The sequence below is a fragment of the Rhinolophus hipposideros genome (assembly GCF_964194185.1).
Source record: "Rhinolophus hipposideros genome assembly, chromosome: 1".
NCBI lineage: Eukaryota > Metazoa > Chordata > Mammalia > Chiroptera > Rhinolophidae > Rhinolophus > Rhinolophus hipposideros.
The window spans coordinates 81,907,090-81,934,932 of NC_138047.1; the positions used below are offsets into that span (position 1 = coordinate 81,907,090).

The 27,843-nt window shown below is 38.7% G+C and overlaps 2 protein-coding genes across 4 annotated transcripts; both read left to right on the forward strand.

Moving 5' to 3' along the window:
* The first annotated feature begins 281 nt into the window (after window positions 1-281).
* On the forward strand, window positions 282-11,436 carry GAR1 (GAR1 ribonucleoprotein). 3 transcript variants are annotated; one of them, XM_081050305.1, is made up of 7 exons: window positions 282-575; window positions 930-1,173; window positions 2,672-2,826; window positions 3,746-3,805; window positions 7,055-7,193; window positions 8,686-8,766; window positions 9,142-11,436. In XM_081050305.1, the coding sequence occupies exons 2-7, from the start codon at window positions 942-944 to the stop codon at window positions 9,153-9,155; spliced, it is 681 nt and encodes a 226-aa protein (XP_080906431.1). In that variant the 5' UTR covers window positions 282-575; window positions 930-941; the 3' UTR covers window positions 9,156-11,436. The 3 variants fall into 3 exon arrangements, with proteins under 3 accessions (XP_080906431.1, XP_080906433.1, XP_080906432.1); XM_081050307.1 differs by having other exon boundaries at window positions 292-416; XM_081050306.1 differs by having other exon boundaries at window positions 569-723.
* A 1,545-nt stretch (window positions 11,437-12,981) lies between these two features.
* Window positions 12,982-27,618, forward strand: RRH (retinal pigment epithelium-derived rhodopsin homolog). The gene is made up of 7 exons (XM_081050334.1): window positions 12,982-13,118; window positions 18,184-18,374; window positions 20,488-20,587; window positions 21,144-21,297; window positions 22,197-22,365; window positions 25,584-25,762; window positions 27,011-27,618. Exons 1-7 carry the CDS (start codon window positions 13,013-13,015, stop codon window positions 27,123-27,125), a joined length of 1,014 nt encoding a protein of 337 aa, XP_080906460.1. The 5' UTR covers window positions 12,982-13,012; the 3' UTR covers window positions 27,126-27,618.
* The last annotated feature ends 225 nt before the right edge of the window (window positions 27,619-27,843 follow it).

Genomic DNA, 27,843 nt, shown 5'->3' on the forward strand with positions numbered 1-27,843 from the left:
CGACCGGCGAGGATGCAGACGAGCCCTCCCGCTGAGTTTCGCCGCGACCACGTGCAGAGCACGGCTCAAAGCTCCTTAGACGTGGGCTGGAGCTGGCAACGGACTGACGAGCGGGCAGGCTCATCTCGCAGCCTGAAAAGCAAGGACGCAGGCCACTCGGCACGCCCTCGGCGCCCGCGGGGCCGCTGCCCGAGGGGCCGGCTCTCTCCCGCCGGAGGTCTCCCAGGGCAACCCCGCGGCGGCACTTCCTGCAACACCGGGACGCAACGGACGCCGCAATTATACGTCACTTCCTGGGCTCGCCGGTAGGCAAAGCGCCTTAACTGTCCTAAAGCAGTGGTTGACGTTAGGTGTTCTTGCAACTCTTCCAGCGGTGAAGGCTGTTTTGGAAAGGTTACAGGTCGTTGGTTCCGCCGGTAACCGTTTTTGTTTTGTTGTTGTAAAAAAGTTCTTCGAGGTTTTGGTGTTTCCCCCGCCCCCGCTTTGTGCCGGTACGGTGGCCGAGGAGTAGCGTGCGCGGCGGAAGTGCGGGCGGGTGGGTGTGCGCTCCCGGGCCGGAGGTGCACGTGGCGCCGGTAAGTGGCAGGAGGGGGAACGCGGACCCGGGCATGCTGGACGCGGAGCCCGGCAGCGCGGGGGACAGAGGAGGGCAGGAAGGGGCAGCGCCGTGAAGACCTTGCTGCCCGCCGGGGGAGGAGGTCCTAACCGGTGGAGCCGAGGCGGGTGAGGGTCGGTGGGCGCTCAGAGGACTGTGGGGCGGGCGGGGACGCTCGCCCTTGGGGTCCGTCGCTGGCGGCTTGGCCGTGGGTTAGGTGTCAGGGTGGCTTTTAGTGTTACTGTTCCTTGTTAGGGGGGGTGCTGCCCGAGGCCCAGAGGGGCAGGTGGTGTAGCCACAGTGACCCAAAGGCACACACTGCTTTTCTCTCCAGGGAGCAGCGAGCATGTCTTTTCGAGGCGGAGGTCGCGGAGGCTTTCATAGAGGTGGTGGAGGCGGCGGCTTCAATCGCGGCGGCAGCAGCAACAACAATCACTTCCGAGGTGGAGGCGGCGGCAGTTTCAGAGGCGGCGGCGGCAATTTCAGGGGCGGCGGCGGCCGAGGAGGATTTGGACGAGGGGGTGGCCGCGGAGGCTTTAACAAAGGCCAAGACCTAGGGCCTCCAGAACATGTAGTTTGTATGTCGGCTTCAGAGCTCGGCCTGCCTGGGGCCGGGGAGTAGAATGGGGGTCCGGGTGGGGTGCGGAGCTGGTGGGTTTGTGTTACCAGTTAGTTTGACCGGGAGTCAGGTGCTGTGAGATCCAGCAACTCACGTAGGCGGTTGCTGCTTGGTTGGGAGTCCAATCTGTGGAGATGCTGTAAACTGACTTACAATCCTGCTGTGGCAAGTCAGGGAGACAATAAGGAAGCTGAAGGACACGTAGAGTGCATCCTGGGGGTGGAACTTGAGTTTGGGCTGAAAGGAAGATATTAAATAGGTAATATTGTATGCTTACCCTTACTGCCCCCATTTCACAGGTAAGAAAACTGATTCAGGGCTAAGTGTCGTTGGTATGGTCATAATTAGGAATAAGTGTTCAATCCGTGAATGATATATTTGCGATACAAAGCAAGTTTTCTGAGTCCAAAGCCTAGGTTTTCAATTACTAGTAAGAGAAGTGAGAAAAAATTTTGCTTGGAAGGGAAACTATGGAAGGGAAGTCAAGAAAAAGACCTCATTTGAGTAGTTTTGCAGTAATTATCAATGAGTGAGATGGAATCCACGGAAAGTGAGACAGATTTGACAGTAGAAGCCTATTATCAAAAGGAGAAAGGATTAACGCAGTCGAATAATATGAAGAATAGATTGGATCAGTATACAGCAAGGTTTGAAGAGGGTAATGACTGCAGTCAAAGGTCCTAACCCCCAAGCGGTTGCAACAGTCCATACATGGGGGAAGAATTGAGAGCATGGTGAAAGTGAGAAGAAAAAGGAAGGGTTAGATGAGAGAGAGATTTCAATGGAAACAAACTCAGAAGAATTTAGCTAATAGTAGAAATTATTAAAAGGTTCCAGGTTTTGATCCTGGGTGATAGGGATGGAAAGTGGTTTTGCAGGAATGTGATGAGTATTTTAGTTTGGGGTGACAGTCAATCAGAAATAAAGGTACTTATTTTGAGATTCCAGACTTCCCTGAAAAATTCTGAGAGTCATTGGTGAAGAGGTGGTAATGGGAAGGTATAAAAGGGGAGAAAAAAGACAGGAAAACAACAAAGACTCATTTTATAGTTAGGGATTGGGGAGAAGGAGGAATAGTAAAATGCAACGTAGTGTTTAATCAAATAATGTTATTATAATAAAATAACTGTTATAGGTTTAGTGGTCTCAATGTGCCAGGCACTTTTCTAAGCACTTGGCATTTATTATTGCACTTATCCTCCCCGTACTATATAGTAGGTGTTGGAACAGTTGTTAGCCCTATGTTAAGGATGAGGACAGTGAAGCTGAGAGAAGGTGAGACCCTTAACCCCAGGTCACATAGCCAGTATGTTGTGGAGTTGGTGTAGGAAGGCTTTTCTGCCTCTAAGAACAGAATAGGTGAAATCCCAGGTAACCAAGAAGGAAGCTTCCAGAAAAGATTGGTCAATATCATTTGAAATTGTTTTATATTTTAATGTTTTCTTGTCCTATTTCAGTATTAGGAGAGTTCCTGCATCCCTGTGAAGATGACATAGTTTGTAAATGTACCACAGATGAAAATAAGGTGCCTTATTTCAATGCTCCAGTTTATTTAGAAAACAAAGAACAAATTGGAAAAGTGGATGAAATATTTGGACAACTTAGAGATTTTGTATCCTTTATAATTGGAAGGCTTAGTGATCTCATTGAAAAGTTACTATTTGCTTTTTCTGGAGCTAAGTATTGATTAAATTAACTTGTTTCATTAACTTGGACAGAGTATTGCTAAGATTGGACCATAAGGGAGAATGTATTTCCATATATAATATATTGAAAGGATAGGCCCTTTTGGGAAAGTTTTAGAAATGATTGCCATTTGGATAAATGTTGCAGGATTGAGGTACTTTGCTTTTTGGATATGGTGGTGCCACTGGTGGAATTGGAAGGTTTTTTTTTGTTTTTTTTTTAAATGGATATAACTCCCCCCCCCCCCACATTGCTACCTAGTTGTCTAAATACTATTTATTTCTTTCCCCCTCCCTTTCTCCCCCACCTTCCCGCTCCTGTTCAAGCCATCATTTCCCGGTGCTGGTATTATGAACCTTGCTCTCCCCCCCTGGCTGAGGCAATCTGTCGCTGGTCGGCCACTCATAGCAGTTCATTGAAGTTCTCACTAGCGGCTGTCACAATGGCTGCCAGCCACTCACGCTGGCTGCCGGTGCTCATGGCAGTACATGGTAGACTGCGGCAGCACTCAGCAGCCCACGACAGCTCATGCCAACTTCTGGCTGTTCACGGCAGCCCAGCTCCAGGGAGAGCTGTTGTTCACAATCTTAGCTGTTAGAGGGCACAGCTCACTGGCTCATGTGGGAATCGAGCCGGCGACCTCGCCATAGGGGCACGGTGCTCCAACCACCTGAGGCCCAGGAATTGGAAGTTTTAAAACAATCTTAACTTCCTCTTAGAAACTCATTTCTTACTTTTCCTAAACATTTCCATTTATTCTATCCTTGTTATTTTTAAAATTACACATGAATTCAGAAGTTTACTTTCTTTGATCTTAACTGCTTTTTCCTTAATAAAATGAATAGTATTTTTCAGTTAAATTGTCAGAAAACATGAAGGCATCTTCCTTTAAAAAACTGCAGAAGGTGAGTCAAGCTTATGATACCTAGGATCCTTGGTTGTATAAGTGAACGACCTACCTCAGGGCAGTCCTGGTTGGGGCACTTGAAACTCCCCCAGTATATCACCAGTGACCCTCTTAAATTGAGATATTCTATACTTCAGCCACTGAACTTGTCTTCTGGAGTATTTATTTAATATAGGCTTTCAGAAAGTGCTCTTTGTCATATTAGCAAATTCTGTAACTGCTAGAGTATGTTTTATAGTTTATGTAAAAGTCTTATATTGAAAAGCCTTGCATGATCAAACATTCTAAGTAAAACATTATAGAACTTACATTATTTGGGAGAAGTCAGATATTAAATGATTTCATAAATATTTGAGTAATGTAATACATGCTATGGAAGAAATACAGGTTCCTATGAGAATGCTAGTATTGGGACCAAATTTAGTGTATTGGCTTTCTGAGGAAGTGAGCTTGGAGCTCAGACCTGAAAGTTGCCTAGTAGTTATTCCCAAACCTGGCTGCCCATCAGAATTATCTGGGGGAGGTTTTAAGATGTATTTCTGGGTCCCACACCTAGAAATTTGACTCAGTAGGTCTTAGGTAGGGACCAGGATTCAGTTTTGAAAAGGAAAGCTGGATAACCTTGATACAATTAGGCTAGCACTTGGGACCCCTGCAATAGTCAGGGAGGAGCAGGAAGTGCATTACAAGTGGAGAAAACAGTGTGTGCAAGTCTCTGAGACAGTAGCCACGTGAAGGATCTGAAAAAGGTGGAGGTATAGTTTGGACATTGAACATTTCGGAGGAGTGGGAAAGTTGTGAATTAAGACTAGAGAGGCAGGCAGGGGCTAGATTACTTAAGGTCATGGGAAAGATTTTAGATTTTAATTTTAGTTTTGTTTTTAAATATTAGAATACATATGATTAAATTTATACTTAAAAAGATCATTGGAAAAATATAAGAGCACCTTGGGAAAGAGTCAGTACTGTATGTGAAGGGGCCAGGTTGGAGGCTGCTGTATTAGATATTTTGGACTAGGACTGTGATGGTGGAAATGGATAAAAATGGATGATACATGACAGAGAGAAAGTAGTAAAGTAGTATAGTAATTGATGAGCTGTTGCAGTTGAAGTAATACCACCGTCTTTCGGTGATTTCGGCGTCTTTGTGGGTAGCAACACTGGAGAAGAAGGGAATTAGGGGAAGAGAATGAGTTCAGTTTTGGACATAATGAGTTTGAAGAATTTGTGAGATACAAAGAGCTCAAAGGAAAAGTGGACTAGAGATAGAATTGGGAAGTTGTCATTGTACAGACAGTTTATGATACAGTCTAGGAAGAAAGAATGAGAGGAAAAGAGCTTTGGGGCAACTCCTAAATTTATACATCTGTTGGTGGAGACAGAAGTAACTGCCAGTAAAGGATAAGGCATCCAGGAGAGTCATAAAAATGGTTATCACAAGTGCTCAACTTTGGCAAAATGCTGTTGCAAGCTGTTCATTGGATTTAGCAACATGGAGGTCATCAGGTCCTGGAGCCAATGGACTGATGGGCCCAGAAGCCAGCTGGAATAGGAGATGAGATGGGAACACTGCCTTGTTGCTAGCAGATGGTGCCTGGCTATAAAAACCCTGACAAGTACCCAGTGGGAGCTTGCACTGCTTCCGGTGGGCCGAAGAGCCAGGCTTCTCATTTGGTGACCTGAAAAAAAGGATTTGCCTGTAATAGCCACTTACATTTGATCTGGATGCCTGCCTTTGCTCACAGCATTATTTATTTGAGGATTTATTTTGTGTGTGTGTGTGTTTAAATCACAGATGCTAAATTGGTACATTGTACCTCTCCTCGTTTCTAGATCCACTGTTCAAGTTCTGACCGTCTCTGTGCAGATTAGATTATTATAATGGTTTCTAGACCAATGCTGTCTAGTCGAATTTTCTTTCCCCCGCCACCCCACTCCGGTTCAAGCCATTGTTTCTCAGTCTAGTTGTGTAGGCTACAGCTCCCTGGCCCATGCTGGTGTTATGAGCCTTGTGCTCGCCCCAGCTGAGGCAGTTGGTCGCCAGTTGTTGGTCGGGGCTGCTCACAGCAGCTCTCCCCGGCTGCCCGCTGCTCACGCCTGCTGCTGCCCACTCATGGCAGCACACAGCAGCCCACACCACCTCACGATGGCTGCCGGCCACACTCATGCTGGCACACGGTAGCCCATGGCAGCTCACACCAACCTCTGGCTGCTCACGGCAGCCCAGTTCCAGGGAGAGCTGTTGTTCACAATCTTAGCTGTAGGGAGTGCAGCTCATTGGCCCATGTGGGATTTAAACCGGCGATCTCGGCGTTAGGAGCACAGCGCTCCAACCTTCTGAGCCACCGGGCCAGCCCCAATTGAATTTTCTGTGGTGATGGAAATTTCTGCTGAATACAGTAGTCACTAGCCATTTGTAGCTTTTGTGTACCTGAAATGTGGCTTGTGTGACTTAGGAACTGAATTTTAATTGTTAATTTAAATCTAGCCACATGTTGCTAGTGGTTGCCATATTGGACAGTGAAGAGCTAGACAATGTTTTTGAGATAATGTGCTCTGAAGGGCACAAGAGTGATAAGGTGATAGCAAAAGAGACATTCAGACATCTTGTTATAAGTAATACATTATAGGTTTGAAACCCCCCTTCGTGTGTTTTGTGTAAAATTATGAAATATACCCCATTATATATCACTATTGTGAAAAATGTAATCTTTAACCCTAAATATCGAGTGGGTTTAGTTTCTACAAATCCTTCATTACTTTGTATGTTGAGTAAGAAGTTCCTGATTTGATTCTTTATTAAAGTCTTGGAATAGTGAGTTAATGCTTTATTTTGGATTTTAATGCTAAATTTTAATAGTTTCTTTTTTCTTTTGGTAGTTCTGTTGAGTGAAAATGTGGTTAATTTTTGGAAGGCATTATCTATTTCTAAGGAGAAATGAGATTGAATTGGTGTTGGTTTTTATTTATTTGCATATAATGCTTACTTGTGCCCAAGTTTAAGTGCTTTATATGCATTACTTTTTTGAGCCTCACAAGGACTATGTGAGGTAGGTACTTTATAACCTTGATTTTACAGATCAGAAACTAAGGCATAAAGAAGCTAAGTCCTTGCCCAGGGCTATACAGTAGTATGTCGTAGGGTTGGGATTTGAACCCAGGCAGTGTTGAGATTAGTGTGTAGGTTCTCATGATTACACTATACTACCCCAAGTCATTACACTAATTGTTTCTGTTATACTTCCAGTTTTATATAGACCCATACAAGCTGCTGCCACTGCAGAGGTTTTTACCTCGACCTCCAGGTGAGAAGGGACCTACAAGAGGCGGTGGCAGGGGCGGTCGAGGAGGAGGCAGAGGAGGAGTTGGCAGAGGTGGTAGAGGCGGTAAGTTACTTGTGGGGAAAATTTTCTAGTGAGATTTTAAAGTTGCAGCTCATTCTGTAGTGCAATTAAACTGTGTAAAGGCAAACCTCCCTTATGTTTGTTTATTTTGTAAAGCTATTTTCAAATCTTGGCAGATTGCCATAGTAATACTTAGTTTCATAACTTATTTAAAAAGAAAAATCTAATAAAGTATAAAATTGAGGGATTTCATCTCTGTGTTATTCATATTTTGTTGGGCATTTTTATTAAGTATAAGATTGTAACTGAATTTAGTATCATTGAGTGTTGATTATGTACTGAGAGCTGGTCTTGTGTTCTCTTAATATCCAAGTATACTCTTAATAGTCAGCAAAACCTTTCAGGGCAGGTGCTATCCTTATTTTATGGATGAGGAAATGGAGGCTTACAAAAGTTAATTTGCCCTAATAAAACAATTGGCAGCCCAGAAATAAAATCTACATCTTCTAATGTCATGTCAAAGATCATTACCAATACATTATTGCTTTGAGCTCAGTATTTTGACATATTTCCCCAGAGCTTTGGTGCATTCCTCATGTGGGCAGTAGGTGATGAGCAGGGCTGGGCGTGCTTACATCTGTGAATGGTGTGGTGGGTGGGTGACCAGATGACGGGCAGAGCCAAAGTGGTAAGGAAGAGGAGTTGAAAATTGGGGTTGGAAAGCTTCTGTTACTGGGTCAGAAAAGGGAGAACTCTGTTTTCACCTTTGCCTCTCTCAATTATTTCATTCCACAAATGTACTTTTTTTGGGTCTAGATAGCTAGGAGATACTCTCGTAACAGATTTGAACATATTTCTTTCTTAAATATTTTTGGGAAAATATTTAAGGAGAATCCCGTCTTTCCTATGGTATATTTAGTCTCATACATAACATTAAAAAATTCACAGCTCTATTTTTTTTAGACCTTTATATTTTTATACCAGTGTTTTGGAAATGTATGTTTGTTTCCTTTTACAATTTCTCCTTTTATAATTCATCTTTCCTGACAAAGTTAGCCCCCAAAATACGTAAAAGTGAAGACTGAAATAGGAAGCCGATATGTATTGGATAATAGAAAAACACTTTAAAAGTTTAAAATTTCAGGGCTTGTCAATGTGTGTCAGTCACGGTCCATATACAGCTCCATTCACCCCGAACGTTGTGTTTATTGTAGCAGTCCCCAGACGAAACCACCATATCAGCTACCCTTGTTCTTAGGATAAAAGCTTTTGTTCAGCCAAAAGAGAATTGACCATACATAACCAAAAGCCAAGGCACTCATATATTAACAGTAGGGCTAAATAGGGTTTTAGCCTGCTGCTCAATTGGGAAACGACTACAGTTTCTCCATTTTCATCTTTTAAATAATTCTGCAAGATGAAATAATGTGTGTATTTATTATGCTTTATAATTACAAGAATAGTGTTGATATTTGTAGGCTTATCCGAATCTGATAGACTGCCCTTATTTAATCAATGTCTCCTTGATCTTCAGGTGGTTTTAGAGGTGCAAGAGGAGGAGGAGGTAGAGGTGGGGGCTTCAGAGGAGGGAGAGGAGGCGGCGGTGGTTTCAGAGGTGAGTGTGGAAAAGATCTTTAAATACTGAATTTCCAGACCTGGTATTGTCTTATCATTTAAAAGTTTATTTCTGTTTGCCTGCAAGTATGTAGAACACCATGGTGGTGTTTGTTCTAGCCTACTCTATAGCTTCGTTTTATGTCACTCTTCCTTGCTTTTCCCTTTGAATTTTTTCACCTACTTCTAATTTATTTTGCTGTGTTTTTAATTTGAAAAATAAAATGTTGTAATATGAATGACAGTTAAATTTGGTAAAGTAGGTTTGCTAAACATTACAAGAACTAATGCTGATATTAAACTTGAGATTTGGGTGATGGTACTATTTAAGATTCATTTTTCTATACCCTTAATACTTTCATTTTCTCTTAATCAGGGAGAGGACATTAAGTGTAAAGTTGACAGAAACTTCTCCAGCTGATTTCTGCGTTAACCTGCGTGATCTGCTTCTATGGATCAGAAACTTGTTTCCTGAGCAAGTCTTGAAGAACTATGGCAGTGGCACTTACATGTCAACATTGTACAGACCGTGCAACACAATAGGCGGTTTTGCTCTAAAAGTGTATGAACAGGTGTTCTCATGTTTTCTATAATTCTTGAAACTGTGATTGCTTAATAAATGGACAGTTTTCATTTGCAGCATATATGAATTTTTAAAATAAAGTGTTTTATTCCTTTAAGTTATTTGGAGCTGTGTTTATTAAACCAGAGCTACTGTGTTTCCCCGAAAATAAGACTGAGTCTTACATTAATTTTTGCTCCAAAAGATACGTTAGGGCTTATGTTCAGGGGATGTCATCCTGAAAAATCATGCCAGGGCTTATTTTCCGGTTAGGTCTTATTTTGGGGGAAACACGGTATTTTTTAAGTTAAAACGAACAACTACAGTTTAAACCCAGTGGCTTTCACATTGAAAAAAATGATTTGTTTCCATGTATAACTTTTAAAAAATTGGCTAGTGGAGCAGTGTTTTACATTACGTATTTATAACACCCCTTTCAAAATGTTTGCCTTTTGTATACAAGAACATCAGCATTCTTTATTGTGTTTTCCTTCTGTGTGTTAGCAAAGCAGTTTCTCTAATTGCAATTAATAATTGATTAGAAAACTTCAGTATGATTATGAATCTATTAAAGTTGGGACAACTGTTCAAAGTGAGAACTGAAGTCAAGAAATTTCTGAAGAAATGTTTAATTTTTCTTATTCAATGTAGATTGAATTTTGAAAGTTTTACTGAATGTTATTTTACTTTTTAAAGGGACTCTAAATGTTTAAGATGTTATTCACTGTAAGTAAATATTTGATTGCCTGCTCGCATTCAGGTTCCTGGGAAGAGACATCAGAAATGAAATTGGTTTTGGTCTCTATTGCTAGTGTAGTATCAAGAAGTAGCCATGATAGCAAGTTAGAATACTATGAAATGAGACCATCCCATGCCATTGATAAAATGAGACCATTTCCCATGTCATTGACTTTTTCAATGGCATGGGAAATGGTCTCATAGTATTCTAACTTGCTATCATGGTTACTTCTTGATACTACGCTAGCAATAGAGACCAAAATGTGTTTTCTCAGAAGGAATGATATTGCCATATTTTTTACTAAATTTTCTAACCTAATACTTAGTTAAATCTTGAATGCTCGTTTGAGTAGCATATAATACTGCCTATGTCAATATTGTGGGTGTTTGCTACCGTTTTTGATTAATGGAATTGCAGCAGGATTAGTAAATATGTGGGCCGTAAATATATATGATGAACAAATATGTTTAATTACTGTTTTACAGGAAGAAGGGATTGCTTTTTACAACATGGGAAAGGAGGCTATTTGATTTAGAATCCTTGTGTTGAAATTTTCAGTGCAAGTTAGGGCCAGGGTTTTCTACTCTTGGTTTGTAAAATACATGGCAAGCACTAGGAAAGCCATGGCGTTGTCCCAAGGACAGATGATAGTGTAACATTCCTACATTTTTTATTATTAACAAAACTCTAAAATAGCTATGATGGAAATAGTGTATAGGTTGGTAGACAAACCACTTGGATATTTCACCTTTTATTTAGGTATATTTTTTTGGTCATTGGCCATCTTTAACTTTTATTTCCACATCTTATTTTTCCCTTTTCTTCCTATAGTATAATAGTTCTTTCTGGGTTTCCTTTGGTACATTCAGTTTTGAATCAAGTTCACATGTTTAGGGAGCCTCATATTAATAAGTTTGGTACTGTGGTATCACTGGGTTCCATTGTAAAAGATATTTGGATGATTATTCACATATTAAATCTTTTGAGTTTTAACTGAATAACGTTCTGATTGCATCGTGTTAAAATGCACTTACTGCCATAGCAGTTAAACAGTTTATTGGAATATAAGCAATGTTGCCTGGTATTCCTGAAAATTTGGGAAGAGTTATGAAAGGATTGACTTGAGGCAATTGAAGTTTATGAAATTAAAGAATTGTGAGCTGTGTAAACAGTTTGTTTTGTAACTTATATTAGTATTCTAAGCCTCATCCCAACATAGCTCTTCTGTATCATTCATGAAGGAAGCACGAATAAGTACTTTGAATGTACCTACCACCCTCATCTCTGTAAAACTTATCTACAGCAGATAGTTGGCCATCTTTGGAATTATTCTTCATTTTTTTATAAATAAAAATAGTTATTTCTGTAAAGTTTAAATGAATGCTACAGCTAGGTATAATTCATTATAGAAGCAGAAGAGACTATGATCCAAAGCATAGTCAAAAATTTTTTGTTTTATTGTGAATACTGAATGCAAAAAAAAGAAAAAAGATTTAAAAACCAACAACCCATATATTTTTAAAAGGGAGAGTTCTACTTAGGTTCTATGTTCATTGCTTTGGGGTTATTTGAAAATATTTTGGTATTGGAATACTAATGAGATTCACTTTACTAGTATAGCTACTCTGGAGTATTACTTTATTAAAAATTTGAATTCTGGGAGCTGTAAGATCTGGGACAGGGTAACCAACTTGGTTCAACTTTGTCAGTTTATATAATAGCAGAGAATTGAGGCAAAAGGATTCTCTTGAGTCCCTTCCTGCTATGCCATCCTAAGATTTATAAAATTAACTTTAATGGGCAAATATAGCCCTCTAGTGGTTCTGTTACATGCTTACACTGTTAACTTTGGTGCATCTAACCTTTCTCTAACATTACTGATTTTAAGAAATTCACTATTGAGAAGAACCTAATATTACATGGCATTAAAAATATGGGTAGAAAAAGGTGCTGGGGTTATCTTATTTTAACAATAAATGTTCTTGTTAGATTGCAACTCACTTATGTAACCCATTTCTTGAGTTATAACAAGGTGATCCAGAGTATTAGAATTGCCCTCTACTTTACAAATGAATGATTGAGTCCAGGTACTTGACTGATACATGCTATGATTATTATCAGATAATTACTTGCGCATATCAGTGTAGGGTAAATTAACTGAGGTGGATTGTGAAGTAGATCATGCTATATCCATGCTATGAAATGTGTAGCTATGGATAAATTAGACTTATGTTTATAGACCTGGAATTCTATGATAAGGCTTTAGGGGGAAACAAGTTACAGAATGATTTTATATATGCATATCTCCTCACTTTTATTTAAAGTAAGAGAAATCTCAAACACATATGAATATATATGTTTGTATAAACAAAGAAAAACAAAGGATGTATACCAAACAATATTACCTTTAGGGGTGTGAGATTTGGAAGGATGGGGGGAGATTACTTTTTTATTATCAATAGATATATTGTTATGGAAAAAACAGAAGGAACCAAAATGGAAAAACTTGAAAGGGTCAACTGAATATGGACTCGAATCAGAATAGTTTTAGAGGACCAAGTCTGGCTCTTAATTTCAAAACTGATTTCTAGCAGAGAACAGTTAACTCAGCTCCTGCATTTGATTTTCTGAGTTGGTTTATTGTTTAAATGGAATGTTTGCACTTGATAATCTCCTTAGATATAAGGCTGATGCCCAAATTGGTTAAAATGTGTGGCTTGGTATTTATTTTGCTAATAAGCTTTCCCCTTGTTTTGGGAATTAAAATCCTTTCCTCTTTAGCCCAGTCACAATTGTTATAGAAGGGCCCCTATGAAAAGGCCATTCTTTGAGGTCTCTAAGTGGAAATGATTGGTTCTGAAAATTATTCCCTCAGTGGCACTAATAACATTTCATAATTATTGAAGGCTTTTCTAATGAAGGCTATCTCAATATCTTCCCTCCAAAATGCAAAGGAATAATTTAGGCAACCGTTCAGACTTTAAAAGTGAAGGTGTCTCCGTCTTGTCACAGACTGAACACAATATTGTTGCAGCTTACTTAATTATGGCAGGTATGTACGATTATTTTTACTCCATTAAACAGTAATTTTGCTTTGGAATGGGTGAAGAAAAACAGGTTTTCAGCACGAGGTAGTAGGGAGAGTATGGGTTTAGAGATAGTGCTTCAAGTTCCATATTGTTGGCCAGCCTCAAGAAGTCACTTATCCTTTTTGAGTTGGAGTGCTCCTGTAAATAAGGGTGATGATACTATACTTGCTCTATTTCCTGGCTGTAAAGATCAAGAAAGAATGTAGGTGAGAGGATAAATGAAAGTATTGGTAATGGTGGTTAACGTCACCAATTACTTTGAATGTGAGAGCAATTAAGTGGGGCTGAGAAAAGTTTTCTATAAAATGAGTAATTCTTTTATGATCATATATTTGGTTATTGCATTGTTAAGTTTTAACTGAGGAAGACTGCACCATGGCAAAAGTGTAATTTTATGTCATTTACTATTCTTGTAGATCTTTTTTTGTAGTTTTCTCCTTGGTGGTGGAATTGAGTTAAGATTGAAATGTCCTGGAAAGAAAAAATCATAAAAAGAGAGCAGAGCGTATTGTCATTGAGGACAGAGGGTGAAAATTCAGCTGTTCCAGAGTGCTGTATTGAAAAACCCTTGAGCTTCGGATTTCATCATTTAGTATCTTTGCAACAGTGAACAAGTTCCTTTATCTTTTTGTTCTGTTATCTGTAAAACAGGGATAAGAATAAGCTACTTGTCGCAATTGTTGTGAAGAGTAAAATTAAATGACACATAAATGCATGTAAATAACAGTAGGTGTTGGACTAATATTTGTATCTTCCTCCCCACACATACACACTCATTGATGCATATATTGGATTAAGGTAAAGACTTGTTCGCTGAGAAAAAAAAGGGAAAAAGACAATAGAAGTTCTCTGATTATCTTCTTTATGTATAGGTTTAATTGTATAAATTTTATACTGAGCAGTCACTTTTCAACTGTGCTCAAAAACGCATTTTATCAGGTTGGTGCAAAAGTAATTGCAGTTTCTGCAATTTTTAATCTTTTAAACAGCAATTACTTTTGCACCAACCTAAGAGGAGTAACTGTTATATTGGGTTATTTTATTTTTTTGATTGATGTAGGAAAATTTTCAAATATATTCACAAGCAGAGTGAAAAGCATTGCAGATTTTACTGTACCCAGTTTATTTATAATTTATTAGTTTCCCTGTAATTCACAATTAAGATTATTACTTGTGTGCCAGAAACTGTGGTTCCTCAGTTAATTTTTGTAAATTTTAGTGATATGCTAACTCATTCATTTGAATAAGTACTATGATAAGTACTTGACAAGTTCTATTTTTAACTTTTTGTTGTTGTTGCAACTCTATCCTGCTTAAAAGAGAAAATCTCCTTACTACAATTACATATTTTGTATACAAAATATATTGTATACAAACTTTTGATTTAGTTTTTTTGTGGATGACCAAGAAAAGCTATCATTTTTGATCTGGTTATAAACATAGCCTGCAAAGAAACTTTTCTGTTAAGAAAATGTTCTCTCTGGTTCTTACCTTTGTAGCATTAATAATGATGATCTTATTACTCAGAATACTGCTACCACCACCTCCACACACTACTACTGCTGTGACTGCTAATGTCATTTGAATAGTTGGTATATACCAACCATTGTTCTAAGTACTTACATGTACAGAATAAATCTTATACTAATTCAGTAAGCAAATTCATGTTATTTTCCCCATTTATACATATGAAGAGTTTAGGTAACTTGCCCAATACACATATCTACTAAGTATTTATACCAGAATTTGAACTTGGGCATTTTGCTTCTAGAGCCCTCACATAACCACAAGGGTCTGTTTTACCAAGGAATACTGTGAGTATGTGTTTGTGTTTTTGGTAGTCGAACTGAAGGGAGCATATCTAACCTCTTTATGCTTTTGTTCAAATGTTTATTCTTTAGTTCCCCTAATTTTTTCCCTTTGATAAAACCTACTTAAACTTCCAAATCAAACCCAAAGCTATGAGGAAAAGAATTCAGTCAAAGCATTTATTTTATCAAAAGCCTAGAGTTTTCATTTTTAATTTCATTTTTAATTTACTATTTCTCTTAGATTTTAGCTCTTAGGAACTTTTACTAACTTGAGCAGCCTCCTTTTCTATAATTAAAGCTGGGAGGTAAGAGGGCATTGTGGATTAAGGACCTGAAATAAACTCATTATGAATTAATTGTAAAACGAAGGGTGAGAGCTATTCTGTCTACCACGTAATGAAGAACCACCTAAGTTGTAAAGACAGTAGGAGTCACTGAATGACATGACACGTTTTGCACTCAGGCAATGTGCTGTGTACAGTGGTAGCTAAGAGACCATGTGGAGTCCCTGTGATGAAGGTTAGGAAAGCCTAAGGAGGGAGTAGCAGCAATGGGAACAGGAAGTAGTAGACACATTCAAGAGCTATAAGTTCGACTCATCGGTTGGATGTGGAGATTGGGGGAGAAGGAGAGGGAGCATCAAAGATGACAACTAGGTTTCCTTTTTGGGGTACTGGATAGATGACAAAGCTATTATCCAAGATAGGAGCATACCTGGGCAAGAACAGTTTGGGAGCAGGAGAAGTTTCTGGGTTCAGTTTGAGCAATGTCCAGTAAAAAGCTGGACACATGGGTTTGAGTTTTATGAGGTCGACCTGCAAAGTATCAGCATAAAGCCTTGGATAAGTAGGAAAGCACTCAGAGTATGTGTTAAATATGAAAAGAAAGGGGGTGTAGGACAATGCTACACCCAATGCACATATTTAACAAAGTAGGGATGAGAGAAAGGCCAGGAAGAAGGATCTGCCAAAGATTGGAGAAAAGCCACAGAAGCCAAGGGGAAATTAAATTAACTTAGACCTACCTATTAAATGATCATTGTCTGTTAGAAAACATCTACAGTAAGGGAAATGAAGCAGTGTGTTTGAGACAGCAGCAGAGAAAACAGAAAAGGGCTACATTTTTTACCTCATACCACAGTATATGGTTACTTTCTTCTGGTTACACACTTGGTAGGCAGCAACTTACTGCACTGTTTTATCTGATTTTTTTAAAATCATCAAATTTGTAGGTAGCCCAAAAGATTCTTCATTAAGCTTTTTAGAATATGTGCTGTATACATGCTACAATACTAGATGCTAAAAATAGAGCCAAAGAACCATCAAATTTGTTGTCATTGTGTCTTAATTATGCTTTGCAGGAATAATAGAAATTAAGCAATATGAGTTTTAGTTGGGGTCTGTTTATTAAATATATCTATTAGGCATCTGAAATGCTGGGGGTGCCAAAAAAATGTATACACATGACTTGTATTCATCTGTTGTTGGTATTAAAATGTGTATACATTTTTTTGGCACCCTCTGTACACACGGTGAAACTAGAAATACATAAAAGTTAAATAATATATCATCACGAAAGATTAAGTATAATATAAACAAGTTCTTTGGAAATTTAGAGAGAGTATTTTGTGGGTAAGAGAAAGCTTTGGGGCAGAACTGGGCTTGAACAGAATTTTGAAGGACGGGTAGCATTTGGATAGATAGAGGAAAGAAGTAGGATGTTTCAAGTGGGAGAAATATGAGTCAAAATTTACAACAAGCCCGGTGTATTTGGTAACTGGAATGGAGGGCTTATTTGACAAGTGTGGAAATTTGCTTGGAAAGGGTGAAAGCAGACTGAGGCAAAGAGCCTGGAATGTCAGGTTGGGACATGTGGACTCTTATTTCACAGAGTGGAGAGTACTGAAGTTTGGGGAAGAGAAGAACTGTGGTTAATTCTATGTTGTAGCAAGTTCATTCTGCCAGCATCGTGGAGGGGGAAAGAACAGGAATCTGGAAGATTCGGGTAACAGGAAAATAAATGGAAGTTTTAACTGAGGTGCCAATCTCAGAAATTTTTCCTTAGCTGTTACTTTTGTGTGCTGATGCTTGGAAACCTTCCCTTTCTCAGACAATAGCTGTGGGGTGGGGAGGTGGTGGTGGGGGTGGTGGGGGTGGTGGTGGCCGCTCACTAGTTTCTCTTCACCATGGTGAACACAACTCTATTTCTTTTGCTGTTCACCCTCCTTTAGCCCTAGGGATCCAATGATGGCTCTAGCATTTGTCTATTCATCCCCCTCCCCCATTGTTAGGACCTAGTATGGCTCACATGAGGCTATGGGAAACAACGCATACTTTGCAGCATGTAGGGGGAGTTATGTAACACGCACATCTGGTCCATTCAACAATATTTCTCATTGTAAATTAATACATTGGCATTCTGATTAAGAAGTTTAGTCATCTGTCTACCCAAGTTCAGCCAATTCTCGGACACCAACATTGAGTTTCTGCGCACACAAGGGTAAGAGTCAGATCCCAGACTGGGAATTTGAGGGTGATCACCTGAGAGGCATCTCAATGTATCTGAAAGCCAGCCTGACTTCCCCTCTGGATAGCCAAACCTTGCAGTGTGTGTGTGTGTGTATGTGTTGGATGAAGAACTCAGATTTGGTCATGTTAAGCTTCAAGTAATATTGGAACAGTCATTTGATCTTATACACATAGATTCTTAAATGTTTAATGGCAATTAGTTGAATGAAAAGGGATATGGAACTGGAGCATGGGTCAGGGCTGGAAAGTGATAGAAGAGCTTGTAGTATAGTATGATAGTTGAAGCTCCAGAAAGGAAACTATAAAGAAAGAAGAGTCTTTGGTTTCAGGAAGGAGGAGGAGGAAGTTCAATTGCCAAAACAGATGGTAGGGTCCTACACAGATCCCCCAAATACGCAGGACTGGTATGAAAGGCAGGGGAGGAATTTCAAAGACAAAGTAATTAATAGTCATGACATTAAAACCAGCCTTCAGTGCTGGTTTATGCAATTGGCAGATTGTTTTAATTTTCTTATTTCTATTTCACAGGAGGGCTGTAAAGATATTAAACTAGTTTTGAGAATAGCTGGAACTCTTCAAATGAACTGAAATAGATTGGCTATGTTTTTGAAGGGGCTTAACTATTTAAATTTGATACTACTTTTAAACATTTAAATTAAAAGTGTATGACATTTTGTGTATGTTCTCAGGTATGATAAGTATTCTCAGCAACCTAACAGTTCTGGGTATCTTCATTAAGTACAAGGAACTTCGGACACCCACAAATGCAGTTTTCATTAACCTGGCTGTTACTGACGTCGGAGTCAGTAGTGTCGGTTATCCCATGTCTGCTGCCTCAGATCTGTATGGAAGTTGGAAATTTGGATATGCAGGATGTCAGGTATTGGAGATCTTTGCAATGAAAGCTAAATAAAGTAGATTAAAGAGATGTAAATTTAAATGTCTAAAAAAAATCCCAAGGGTTTCAATCAAATAAGATCATGTAAGGTGATAGATATAGTGCTCTTACTGAAAGCAGCTTCAGGAGTGATTAGGAAATGTATTCTTTAATAAGAGAAATGAAATTGCTAGCCATTATTAAGTTTTCAAAATTTCCCCAACCCAAAGAAACAAAAACAAATTAGCATTTGAGAAGAAAAGTGAAAACGTGCATATTCAAATGAAAACTTGCATATTGCAAATTTAAAGAGAAATATGCTGCTTTCATTTGAAACAATGAACAATGACATATCATAATAGTTGCTATTATTTTTACTGACAAGGAACTAGATTAATTTGCATTAGGTAGTAGAGAAGTAAGATTTTTTGGCTTGATGTTTTTAATAGTTTATTTTAAACTATGTAGACAGTAAAATGAGAGTACGTAATAGAAAATAATGAATACCCACGTATTCACCAACCAATTTTGTCAAATCTTAATGTTTTTCAATATGTGCTTCAGATTGTTTTTCTTTTTAAAAATAGAAAACTTGACAGATACTGTTGAAGTTCATTGCATACCATCCCCAATTTTATTCCCTTATTTCCCATGAATGTTTTTCTATCTTACTACATATTATTGTAGGAATATACATAAACTAGATACTGTCTGCATGTTTTAAATTTTGTATAATACATTGCATTATGCAATTTCCTTTCATTATTTGCTATTATGATAGATTTTTGAGGTTTCACCATATTGATGGATGTCGCTGTGAGTCACTCATTTTATGAACATATCTCAACATACTTATTCATTTTTCTGGTATGGAGCATTTGTTCCCAATAGTTTTCTGTTTTAAAGAAGGCTTCAATGAATGTTCTTATACCTGTCTCCTACAATATGTGAGAGTTTCTCTAGACACATTGTTTAGGAGAGGGTAGCTGGATTGTAGAAAACGTTCATCTTCAACTTTATCAGATGTGGCCAAATTGCTCTCCAAAATAGTTATGCCACTTCCTCCACATTCTCCCGAATGCTTGGGACTGTCAGACTTTTACATTTTTATCATTTTGATGGGTGTAAAATGGTGTCTTATAATTTACATTTCTTTGAATACATAATATGTTTACATCTTTTCTTATTTTTTCTGTTTGTCTTTTCCTCTTATTGAATTTTCTACCTTTTGAATACATTTTTTAATTCTTTTTTTTTAACTTTTATTTATTTAAGTGTGTTTTTCCAGGACCCATCAGCTCCAAGTCGAGTAGTTGTTTCAATCTAGTTGTGGAGGGCGCAGCTCCCAGTGGCCCATGTGGGGATCGAACCAGCAACCTTGTTGTTAAGAGCACCGTGCTCTAACTAATTGAGCTAACCAGCCACCCTACCTTCTGAATATTACTCTTTTGTTGGTTATGTGTGTTATACCTAACATGGTCTGTTTTTGCACTCTGTTTGTAGAGTATGTTGTGTAGAAGTTTTATTTTATGTCTTAAAATTTTTAAAAACTTTATTTTACTTAATGAAGTCCCAAAACACTTTCTATAAATGCCTTTATTAAACCCATTACAGCTTGACATTGGAAGATGTATTTTAAAATCAGTAAAATAAAAAATAAAAACATTTAATGTATTTAAAATATATTCTAGCAATGGTATAAAAATGTAAATGTCAGGCCGGCCCAGTGGCTCAGGTGGTTGGAGCGCTGTGCTCCTAACGACGACGAGGTCGCGGTTTCGATTCCCACATGGGCCATTGAGCTGCACCCTCTACAGCTAAGATTGTGAACAACAGCTCTCCCTGGGGCTGGGCTGCTGTGAACAGCTGGAGGTTGGTGTTGGCTGCTGTGGAGAGGTTGGTGTGTGCTGCCGTGGGCTGCTGTGGGCTGTCATGAGTGGCCGGCAGCCAGCATGAATGACCAGCAGCCAGCGAGAGCTGCTCTGAGCTACACAACTAAACTGAGAAACAATGGCTTGAACCGGAGTGGTGGGGGGTGGTGGAAGAAGGGAAAAAAATGTAAATGTCTCTTGGAGAGTTGGTAGAATGGTGGATTCTTTCCAATTTTGATTTTTAGATTTATGCGGGATTGAATATCTTTTTTGGAATGGCAAGTATCGGATTACTCACAGTCGTGGCCTTGGATAGATACCTGACCTTCTGCCGTCCTCATGCAGGTACAGCACTTTTTTCTGCTTTCTCAATGAATCCATTTCTTGTAAGTATCACTTGACACACATTCACTTTAAAATATAACTGTAATTCACTTTAATTCACTTTAAAATGTAATGGATTACAATCATGATCAGCCTTATTTCTCTGGCAATCCTTGCTCAAAACTTTCAATGATTTGCTATTATACTTAGAATAAAACCCAAATTTCATAACAGGCTCCAAAGCCCTGATACCTTTCTAGCCTTGGCTAGGGCCCTCTCGCTTTGGTGTCCTGGCCACGCCCTTTCCCACTTTGGGGTCTTTGTAGATGCTTCTTCCTTAGATCTGGAAAGTGCTTTTCTCTGCTTAACCTGTGGCCGAGCCTTTGTATCATTTAGGTTTCAGGTTAAATGTCATTTTTTTTCAGAATGTGAATCCATGTAGATAGGCTTTGAATGAGCTAACGTGCTCTGTAAAGAATCTACTTGATAACAACTTTGAATCATCAGTGAAAACAAAGTAAAGATGTGAATTCCATTATTGGCAAATGATGCTCATACTTCAAATGTCTGTTCACAGGAAGAAGCATGACAACCAGCACTTACGTCAGCATGGTTGCGGGGGCCTGGGTCAATGGCCTCTTTTGGGCTGTGATGCCTATCATAGGGTGGGCTAGTTATGCCCCAGATCCTACTGGGGCCACCTGTACCATAAACTGGCGGAAAAATGATGCGTAAGACACACTGTTACACTTTATAATCAAATGCTTCTAATGTAGACGTCTTCTCACCATTTCAAATTTAAACTCAGATCAAATGTTTTCCATACATTGCATGGCAAAGGGCTTCCTTGGTGATGATAATGTGACTCCAGCATTGAATTATGCTTGTTTGCAAGTAAAGGCCATCCAGCTCCCCTTGTCCCATTTACCCTGTTGCTTCTTTTCTCTCCTCTGGCAGCAACGGGGGTACAGAGTACCCTTCTGATATTTGCACCTCAGAGGAAGAATGTGAGAGGGATAAAGGAGTGTTAGTATTGTTAGAAAGTGTGCAGCTTCTGTGAAAGCCTAGGCAGACTCCTTTCTCTATCTTTTCAAGACGATCTGGTGATAAAGCATCTTCTGAGAATTAGGTAGCAAAAGCACCATCACTGCAAAGATTTGCTTGCTGGTTAGTAATGCTCCTCTATATTTACTAGGGGAAAGAGGATAATTTAGTTTGTTAAAGAAAATGAAAGATTACTCAGAAAAACAAATAGAAAATTTCTAACTCTCAAATTAAATCTAAATCTAAAGCATTTTCTGTAAAGGGCTGACAAGTAAATATTTTAAGGCTTTACAGGCAAGACTGCTGCAATTATTCAATTCTGCCTGTGAAAGCAGCCAGACAGTATGTAAGAGAATGTGGTTCCAATAAAACTTTATTTACACAAATAGATGACAGGCTAGATTTGGCCCATAGGCCATAGTTTGCCAACCCCTAGTCTAAATATCAAATTTACTTCCTAAGCTATTTAATAATGTAATGACTGCTGGATAGTACCAGTATTATTTCTAATAATTATTCTGTTTCTGTTTCCTTTTTAATACATTAAACAAGTAGTAATTTAATGATTCCGTTTTCTTATTTTCAGATCTTTTGTTTCTTTCACGATGACAGCTGTTGCGATAAATTTTATTGTGCCCTTGACAGTGATGTTTTACTGCTATTACCATGTCGCTCGATCCATTAAATTTCATACTACTAGTAACTGCACTGAGTACCTCAACAGAGATTGGTCAGATCAGGTAGATGTAACAAAGGTAAGACATTAAAATCCTTAAAATATTTTTGTAATCAAACTCATGCATACATCGTCCCCTGGCCTCAGCAATCACCTCTCCCCGCCCCCCCAACTCTTACTCTGGCTCTTTTTTCTGGGGTGCTTATCTGCTGTTTTGGATATTTTTGTTTGCTATTACTTCTTGATTTCCTACTATGGACAATGAGCATTTATTTCTCTTATACCACCAACCTTTCCCATTTCTCCCCCATCAATATTTCTCTCTCCTCATCTTGTCAGTATAATGTTACTATTTGGTTAGTTGGAGTCAATTTTACATTATTGTGATTGTCTAAATACTGTTTATTCCAGATCTCTGATCTCTGTAGGGGTCTGTGATTTGTTATTGATTTTTTTTTAATAAAACTTTTTCCCCCCATGGAGTTAATAATTTTTTTTTTCTTTCTATGCCTCCTTTCTTCTCTCTGCCACCTCTTCTTCCCTTTCCCTTTGTAGTTTTGTTTGCTTACTGTTCTGTGTACCTGTCACTAATTCATCTCTAATCTCTCCACCAGTGTCAATTTCCTCTCAGTATTTTCAAATGCATCAGAGACTGGATCGACTTTCTCCTTTTCTTGGAACTTTTCTTCCTTGCATTCCCTGGCGCCTTGCTCTGCTCTACACTGGCCATTCCCTAAAATCACTGCCCCGAAGGCTGGCATCCTTGGATCGCCTTCGTCACGATCTGGGAGTGCCTTTGGCCTGACCTGGTCTGGATCGCCTTTTTTCTGGGTTGCATGTCTTCCTTTATTTTTGGTTACTCCCTCTCCATGTGGTCGAGTACTTTCTCAAGAAGATTCCTGAGAAGGTTACAGGGAGGTAAATGTTTAAAGATTTTTGCATGCCTGAAAATGTCTTAAAATTCTACTATCATATTTGACGGATTGTTTGTCTGGTATAGAATTCTAAGTAGAAAAATGATTTTCAGAGAATTTTGAAGGTGTGGTCTGTCGTCTCCTGGCTTCTGGTGTTGTGAGTGAGAAGGCTGACTGCCTTCTGGTGACTGACCCTTTGTAGCAATCTGTGTGTTCTCTCTGCAAGATGGTAGGATCATCTCTGTGTCTCCAGTTTTCTGGAATTTCATAGTGATGTGCCTTGATATGGCTTTCTATTCACCCATGTGCCGGTACTTGGAAAGCGCTTGCAGTGCGAATATCCAGGTCATCCCCTTTGCCAGAGTTCTGGTATTATTTCTCTGGTGATCCCCCTCTCTGTTTTGTTCTCTCTGTTCTCTTTTCCTGGAAATCCTTTTATTTTATTTCATTTCCTGGATTTATCTTCTAATTAAAAAGAAGAATCTTTCCTATGTTGTTCCTGTTTGGGTATTTTTTGTTTGTTTGTTTGTTTGTCTTTGTTTCTATTTTCTGAAAGATTTTCACAACCTTGTCCAGGTCTTGGATTGGCTGAGGAGAGTGAGGCTCAAGCCTTGGGTGCAAAATTTAAGCAGGCACCAAAACACTCAGTAATTAAAAAAAAAAGTAGTAGTTAATGAAGTATTTTAGAAAATCCAAATTAATGCCAAAACCCATACTGAACACAATATAAAATTGTAAATAAAAATAGGATCTGACCCTGCACCTGCACAGCTCATCTATCTCATTTACCTTACTAATCATGATCCAGCTTATCATCTTGTTCAGACTTTCTGTTACATTTTTAAAATTTTGCTCTCTTTTTTATATATAGGATAAAAATAATTATTATAGATAGAAGAATCATATTATATTATATACTACTTTTTAATAGCCTCCTCTCCTTGTTTTACATCTTCTCTCAGTTCTGTGATGTTATTATGTATATATTTAAATTTTCTTTCTGTTCGTCACGTATTTTTTGTTTCCCCTGAGTTTCTGCACCATTTTGGTCTCTGCCTGTCAGTTTGCGTGTTTCCTCGATGTCTGGTGGTCAGTGACTGTACCTGCATACTGAAGACTGATGCACTAAAAAACTGATTGTACGCTCCTGATGGGCTCTTTTGCTGGGATGTGTCTTTGGAGGGGTTTCTGACAATCCGTATCTCTAGGTATTCTCTTCTGGGCTGGTCAGTTTCCAAAAAGATTTCTTTCATGTTCCTGGGTAGGAGGTATAAGTCTGTCTACCTGTGTGTTTAGGGGTCAGAGTGGGTGGTTGGGGACAGCATGCAGCACCCCTCTTCAGTACAGCACTCCAGCTCTCAGCTGAGCCCAGTGTCCCCCAGTCTGAGTTTCCCTGCTTTCCTCTCTCTTACACTGACCTTCTGGGATGCTTCTGGGAGAGGAAGGGGCCACTGCCTAACAGAGTACAGATGGGATTCAGAAGTCTGCTCCTTTTTGCAGATTTCAATGAGTTCTACTGTTTTAAGTTCCATGGGCAGCCCCACATTCAGAGCTAGCTGTCACCTCGAATTCTTGAAACTTTCTGTAGTTCCATGCAATGATTAGTCTGTATTTGGTTTTTCTCTCACTGCTAGCTTTTTAAAAATTTTTAAATTTTCTTTTTAATCATTCTTGTGTCTGATAAGTAATTTGCCACTTGTCCAAGAGTTATTCAGTTTTAATTTTTACAGAGTTATTGTCTATCTGTGATTCTTAGTCTTTATGATTTGATATCTTTTTACACCTCTTTTCCATCATTTTAGTGGACAAACAAGTGGACAGGAAGGAACAATGTAAAATTATAAATTTTCATTTAAATGAGATGCCAGGGGAGCTCCTTTACAAAACTGTCTGCACTGGACATATTATATGTTGAGCTCAAATCATCAGTATTTGAATTCAGTGAGTTCAGTACAGGACTTTTATTTTCAGATTGAGTTTAGTAAGTTAGAAAGTTATTCTTAGATTAGCAGATAATGACAGTGAAGAAAAAAAGCACAATGCCTGCAGTCCATAGCATGATTACTAGAAATGGGTTAGGAAGGGTTTATATGTCCCTCTCATCAGCTTTCGTATTCTTCACTAGCACACCAAAAGAAAGCAGGGATTGTCTACAAATGTGTCACATTCTATCCATTTCACAAGCTCTTGCTATTATAGATAACTTCTGTTTTTGCACATGAGCAAAGTACAAGGAGGGTGAAAGATCAATTTTTCCTTTATGTCATAACCAACATAGAGTTATTTAAATTACAGTGTGGATAATTTTTTGTGCTATTTTAGATATATTAGCTATTCAGGTATTTTAGATTTGGGGTTTGGCAAGTACTGATTTCTTTTACAGATGTCTGTGATAATGATACTCATGTTTCTGGTGGCGTGGTCTCCTTATTCCATCGTGTGCTTATGGGCTTCCTTTGGCGACCCAAAGAAGGTTCCTCCCTCAATGGCCATCATCGCTCCACTGTTTGCCAAATCTTCTACCTTCTACAATCCCTGTATTTTTGTGGTTGCTAATAAAAAGTAAGTAACGTCTAAAATGTTTCTGAATAAAATAACAGATACAGAAAGAATGTTAAGAGGCAACAGATGATGTTCTAAGACATTTGGGGACAGAAACTCACTTTGAACTGGTATAAAAGTTATTTGACTCATGCCGCTAGAGAACCTTAAAAGCCTAGAGAACTGGAGCCCAGAGCTCCAGTTCTGTGACAGGTTCTTCTCACATGGAGGCAAGATGCTCACAGGCCACCCAAGAGCCAAGTCCTACCAGCTAAGCATCCCTCCTTTTGAATGTCATCTCAGTTGGCTCTTTGGGACAAAAGCTGCTGGAAGGTCGTCGGTGGGCTCAGCTCGGTTCTCATGGTGACCGCCCCCAAAATACATGGAATCAGTGTTTCAAAGAAAAGAGTGGTTCTATTACTGTAAAATGGACAAGGCAAGGCAATGTGGGGTTCCCTAAGTGGGTAGCATAGTTGTATATTTACTAGAAAGAAGACATGTCATCCAAATGCAAGAGGAAAATCCAGTGCTAGCATGGAGGGCTTCAGGAGTGGCTAGTCTTTCAGGATCATAAAGAGCCCTTTCCCCCCTTTATTGGGACTCTCGGTAAGGATTTCTCTTTTGCCTCCTCAGTGGAGCTTAGATTATTTCCTGTTGCGGCTGCAAGATGTAATGAACCCATCTACTGTGCTTAAATATTTGCCAAAAATATCTCAGTAGAGGGCAAGTCATTGGATCCTTGAATGCTAATGATGCCTCCATTAAACTTATGTATTTATGTGCACATTTGGGAGAGCAGCTTTAGTTACAGGTATGTGAAGTTTGAGACATAAAAAAGACCAAAGAGACCACATAAGAGGAACAAAGAACAGATTTCAAATTCAGAACCTATTGGTTGTTCTTTTGGAAAGGTCAGTCATTCTCAGACTCGCCTTAATTTCAACTGGCCTTTGCTCTGAAGAACACATGCATGAAATACACATCCTTAGTTCAAATAAATAAATCTTTGCAATTGACATAAGACGTGTCATTTTAAATACGTATAATTTTTGATTTTTATTAAATGTCTTCAATGTTTATAATCAATGGCATAAAATTGGTCTTTATCCTTTGTACATTTGTAAAGATTCTCAATAGATGTTAAAGTCGGAGGCAAGGATTTATCTAAAGATGTCAATTAGCAGCAGTGGCCTCTTAGCCATATTTGAAAGTGCTTTAAAGTTCCAAGTCATTATAGGATAATGCCAGATTTTCCCATTTTCATTGTAGGTTTCGAAAGGCGATGTTTGCCATGTTCAAATGTCAGACTCACCAAGCAATGCCCGTGATGAGTATTTTACCAATGGATGTACCTCAAAACCCACTGACTTCTGGGACAATCTGAAATAAGAGGAAAGCAGGAGCTATCAAAACATTTCACTTACTTTTTTTTTTTTTGGCAATGTTTTAATTTTATTTAAAATATGAGCCCATTTAGATCAAATGCAGACATAGATTATTGTCCTATTAGGCTTAATTCCTCAAGTGTAGTTTATATTAGGATGGTGCAAAAGTAATTGCAGTTTAAAAGGTTAAAGATAATTGCAAAAACCGCAATTACTTTTGCACCAACCCAATAGTTCTTCTGTTTCTGCGTTGACGACTGTAGAGAACATTTCTTTATTTCATTATGTGTAAACTTATTGCTCATGTCCTTTGATGAATCCAGGCACCTGAGATTAAGGCCTCTTCTCTTTCTCCCTGTCATGGCAGGCATTACACGGGGTCAATGGAATCTTGCCTGGGTCCTCCATTAGACCAGAAGTAGCTGCTATATTAATGTTAGAATAAATCTATAATAATAACAGCTAATAGTCTTTAATAAATAATTATAATATTAAAATTTCATTTTTAATTACCATTGTTCCGTATATGTGTTTCCATTATTTGCCACTAGAATTAAGTTTAATCAGAGTGGGGGGTTTTGTACGTTTGTTCTTTTTTTCCTATCTTTTTTGTTTGTTTGAAATTTATTTTACTGTGATAAGACATAAGATCCCGCTTAACAAATTTTTAAGTGTACAATACAGTATTGGTAACTATAAGTACAAAATTGTAGAGCA